The following is a 5,373-nucleotide window of genomic DNA, read 5'->3' as shown; positions in this document are numbered from 1 at the left end:
ATCAGCATCTACCAAATTTTCACTAGAGCTATCACATGTTAAACATTTCCACAGTACTTGCAAAATTCTTATTTTTCCTTCACCTTATTTGAAAAACTATGAATTTGGTTCTCAGTTTTTTCTGATTTTGAACTGAATATATGAACATTGCCGGGTTTGCACTTTGTCATATGAATGAAGTGCACCCTGTGACTTATTCATTTCTGAGATAAGATATGCAAAACCTAATTTGTCATTCTTGTTCCAGAAAGCATTCCAACGCAATGTTTCTATAGCCTCAGATATGAAGAGCATACTTTATAACTAACAAACTTAATGAGTTTTGCTAAATACTTCTTCACAAGATATTAACCTCAAAAAGTGCATTGTCTATTCCACATCTATTGAGAAAACTTTCTGCACACCGCAACACAACTTTGGTCATGTGAAAAACACCCATCATCGGATGAAGATCATCTTATTCTACTGGATTGCACATAAAAATGTCAGCTACAATACAGAAACCACCATAATAACAGAAAACTGGCAGGATATGCTAGAAATCTTTTGGAACAGTGTATACTATTGCGTAGTTTGTGACTGGAGATGGTATTACTGGTAAAAATCCAACCTTCTTCAGTGGGTGGGAATACTGGGAGATCAGATCATGAATTCCAGGCCACGTAGGCCCTGACTTTTCTTCATCCTTCAGTCCACACTTACTAAGTGGCATGATAAATGCAGTTAAATCAGCTTTGAGGATCGCAGCATGAGGTTTAAGAAAGTTCATGTCCTCAGCCACTTTAAAACTCTCTGGTTGACTGGGATACGTTGATGGCTTGTAGTGATTGTGCACATGTTCCAGTGGAACAGTCTTGAAAAAGCACCATTGCAGCACCATGTGCGCTGGATGTTCCAGACAAAGAAGAACTATCTTCAAAATCAAAATTATCAAGAGCAGCAATTGTAAATCCTTTCCTGGAAAATTCACTAGGAAGGGGTGTGCTATTGGTTTCACAAGATTTTACAGCATGAGCTGCTAACAAGTTCCTGATCCATACTATGTCATTACAACTTAGATACACCACTCCTATTCATTGAAGTGATTATCTCTCTTCTTGCACCTGTCATAGATTGCATGGTCAGTCATCATGTGTAACGGAGTTTTCATTTTGCCGGATGAAATTCATAAAACATGATTTGAAAAAGGCAATTCATTTGCACAGCATAAGCCTGTCGATTCATGGGATTGACTTCCACTTCTTCACTTATATCTTCAAAGCCATCATCAATGTTGGCAGCTTCTGTTCTGAACTCGAGAACTTTAGTTTGTAACAGTTTTTCTTTGCTGATATTAAACAATGATGGAAAAAATGTTAAGACAACATCAGGCATTCTTGTTGACTCACATGATTTGCAGAGCTTTGGGGCATCACAACATTTGTCATTAAGTCCATCATTAAGTCCATAATCAAAATCATTCAGAAGATTTCTTACAATGGTTAATGCTCATTTTGCTCCATACAGTGATCTTATTTTGGCAGCAAAAACTTTAGGAGTGAAATCAGTTGTGAACACCATAAGTGGTACATTCTCTTTGTTAGACTTAAGAAAAACAAACTTTGTCATTGTACATTCTCACCAGAAAAATCTTAATTTCAATATTATGGATCAATACAGTTTCATCAATGTTGACCATTATTTCTCTGATCTCACTGAGTGTGAATCCATAACCGACACTCAAGAGTGGCTTTAAAGCTTCATTTGATTTTTCAAAGAGTATAAACTTGGAGGTTACGTTGCTGCTGGTAGATCGTTGTACATTCATATTTTCAAATGTAGACATGCAAGCAGTTCAGGCGGGCATACAAATCTGCAATAAATACATTCACCTCACTGTTTAAATCAGCTACTCAGCTGAAAACTTCACCTTGGAAGATGCTCTGCTTTCTGATCAGTTGTTGGAGTTGGATGAGCAGTACCTATTGATCTTCTAAGTGGATGGGCATTTTGCTTGGTTGTGGTTGCTTTCTCAGAAGACTCGGATTCCTGTGATTCACTGGTTTCTGCTATTTTTTGATTTATGTTTTCCAAGCTTTTTTCCATTGTATACAACTTGCAGCACATGTTGTTACAATGATAAAAACTTCGTCTTGCCGTATTTCTGCAGCATCTCAAACTCTCTTCTGTCCAGCCGCAGTTGATGTTAGCTTTTCTTTCAGATTAGTTTGGCATATGACACATTTTTGTTTCTTGAAGGAGTCCTCATATTTTGTGATTAGCAGCACTCTGTCAGGAGGTAAAGATTAGGCCTTGGCAGTGAACTCTGCTCAGTTTGTGGGGTTTTCAGAGCTTTCCACGCTCCGCAGAGCACAAACGGAGCAGAGATTTTTCCTCACTTGCCAGTGTTAAGTTGGTGAGTGCAAGCAAGGAAAATTCAACGCTAAACCACCTCCCAGCAAGGCTTCTCAATGGAGGCGGTCATGGATGGTTGCGACCGCTCACGTTGAGAAGCCATCTGTTCGCCTTGAGGAAGCTGCTGCTTGAGTAGAAAATCTACTCGAGCGGCAGAAAGAAGCAGCGTACTCTTGCAATGTGCATGGTGGCATTCACGCAAATTTTTCAGGGCAGGAGAAACGCCCAGAGCTAAATTTCAGCCTGGACTATGCAACCTAACACACTCCACCGCTTGCGGAACTCTATGTAGCGTTGTGAGGTTTTTTGGTCAATTCGTAGAACTCCGCAAACTCTGCCCAGGCCTAATAAAGATCCTTTGCTACCGCCTGCTTTGCTCATGTTTACAAGTTTAAATCAACAGATAACCTGGAGCAAAATTAATATTAAAATATATGTCCAATATGATGACTAAAACACATCATTATTAGCCACCATTTTGGGAAATGGCAGAAGGGTTGCTCTGAGGAGTTATCTTCTGTCTTTTAAAGAACATTTGACCCTCAAAATCTATGTTTTGACACCAAAATGAAATTTAAGGGACTTATGGTTCCAAACATATTTCCTAATTACTGCAATACATCCGCCATTTTTAAAGATTCCCTCCAGAAAAAATTCGGCCAGGATTATTACTTCTCTAATGATACAAATACACAAATCAAAAATTAAAATCTCTGGACAACAATTATTTTTACAGAAATATATCAAAAGGCCAGGACTAGGTTTACCTGTAGCATTGAGACCATTTTGGAAAATAATTTCAACAGTTCCAATAAAATATGTAGTGTATTAATGTCTACAAGTACCTGATATCTATCTACCAAACAAATGCATGAACGTAGTTGTCTCTCCTCTAATTCAAGGCCTTATTCCCAAACATTATAGATCTCGAATTATAATAGTACATCTACCCTGCCCTACAACATTTGGGAATTGAATTGACTTAGATTTTACAAAATGGTAGGGCACAGCTCTTTTGGGATGTTGATATTTGGTTCTTGCTGACATTTGCACTGTTAATATATTTGCTACCAACATTTGTGTGGTAGTCATTATAGTTACTGCTATTCTAACTAAATCCTGGGAAGGTAGCATAAACCACCTCTTTGTGCATTGTACATTTTCAGATAAGTGGTGTACGAATTCATGATGTGTTTAAAGTATTGTTTGCTGCCACTGTTACTTTTAGAGAAGTTTTATATATGTGACTTTATTTCTAAATGCTATGTATATTCTGAACATATTTGAAAACCATAGCAATACATTTTTGTTACTTGTTAATAATTGTAGGATGTTCACATTTTGATTGGGGGCTTAAAAAGTTAGGAATGTTGCCAAGTTGCACGGAAAGGAAATGTGATTACTCTTTAGGAGTGTACATTTTGTTTTTAATGGACTTTATTATGTTCCTTTACTTTGAAGACAACACACAGGCTATGTTTCTGCAAATTACCTTTTCTATCCTCCTAAAAGATATTTGGCTTTACATTTTTTTTTGTTTGCTTATCTTCTCAGATCCAATAATTGAACCACAGCCAGGACGTTTTGAAAATATGGGAAAGATGAATCAATCTTTTTTAAATGAATTTTTAATTCTGGGGCTATCACAAAAACCTGATCTTCAAGTCCCACTTTTTGTGGTGTTTTCATTCTTGTATTTAATTACTCTTCTTGGAAATCTTGTCATAATCACAATAGTATGCGTTGACCGTCACCTTCATACACCCATGTATTATTTTCTCATGAACTTGTCCTTCCTAGACATAGGGTTAACTTCAAGTGTCATACCAAAAATGCTGCAAATCTGTGCAACAGGAAACAGATCCATCAATTTCTCAGTATGCCTTCTTCAATTCTACTTATGCTTTTCCTTCATCAGCACAGAATATTTCTTGGTTTCAGTCATGGCCTTTGACAGGTACATTGCAATTTGCAACCCACTGCGGTACACAGTTGTAATGAACAAGAGGGTTGTGGCTTTGCTGCCCGCTGCTTCGTGGATAGTCGGCTTTCTGGACCCTATCTTACACACTGTTCTGATATCAAAATCATTCTTCTGTGGATCCAACAACATCAATCACTTCTTTTGTGATCTCTCTGCTCTTTTGAAACTCTCTTGCACAGACACATCTTTCATAAATAGCATCACTTTTGGGGCAGGGGTAGTGATGGGACTTGGTCTTTTCATATCTACATTTACATCTTATGTGGTAATCATCTCAAAAGTCATCAGGATGCCCTCTTCCACAGGGAGACAAAAGGCTTTCTCCACATGTTCCTCTCACCTGACTGCCATTGTCCTGTTTTATGGGACTGAGCTCGGTCTTTATATGAAGCCGGCATCGTGGGAGTCACTGGAGAAAGACAAGGTCTTCTCTGTTCTGTTCATTATTGTCATCCCAATGTTAAATCCATTTATTTACAGTTTGAGGAATAACGACGTAAAAAGAGCACTGTCAAAAACTAGAGTGAAAATTTGGGGCAAACACACTGTATTATGTTAAGTTCCAAGACCAATAGCAACTCAGTGTGTCTCACCTTTGAGTACACCGCAAAGTGTGACTCATTGCAATGCAGTTGTAAAGTTTACATATTGAAGCCCATGTTTGCCGAGAACCAATGTTGAGATCACAGTGTTAAGTACTTAAAGCAGTAGCACTCTATTCCGCCTTAACATCAATTGCAGAATATGGTGCTTCCGAGAATATCATGGAAAATAAATTGAGGACAGATATTTTGACAAGGTTTGTGCAAATACGTAAGTATTGATTCACTATACTTAACACCTTCTGTACGCACTTTGAAGATATGTGGTGTTAAGTAAAGTCAACCTATACTCACCTATGAAAAGTTACCTTCATGATATTTTGGTCTTCCATATTTTTGCCATGATATTTTGTTAGTGTGATGTTTTTATTACCCATATTTCAAACACAACCG

General features: G+C 37.7%; 1 protein-coding gene across 1 annotated transcript; it reads left to right on the top strand.

Annotated features, from left to right (window-relative positions):
- Window positions 1-3,986: 3,986 nt before the first annotated feature.
- Window positions 3,987-4,937, top strand: LOC144769933 (putative olfactory receptor 1F12P). The gene has a single exon (XM_078654125.1). It carries the CDS (start codon window positions 3,987-3,989, stop codon window positions 4,935-4,937), a length of 951 nt encoding a protein of 316 aa, XP_078510251.1.
- The last annotated feature ends 436 nt before the right edge of the window (window positions 4,938-5,373 follow it).

The sequence above is a fragment of the Lissotriton helveticus genome, chromosome 7 (genome assembly GCF_964261635.1).
Source record: "Lissotriton helveticus chromosome 7, aLisHel1.1, whole genome shotgun sequence".
Lineage (NCBI taxonomy): Eukaryota > Metazoa > Chordata > Amphibia > Caudata > Salamandridae > Lissotriton > Lissotriton helveticus.
This window is presented reverse-complemented; position numbering and strand designations above follow the sequence as displayed.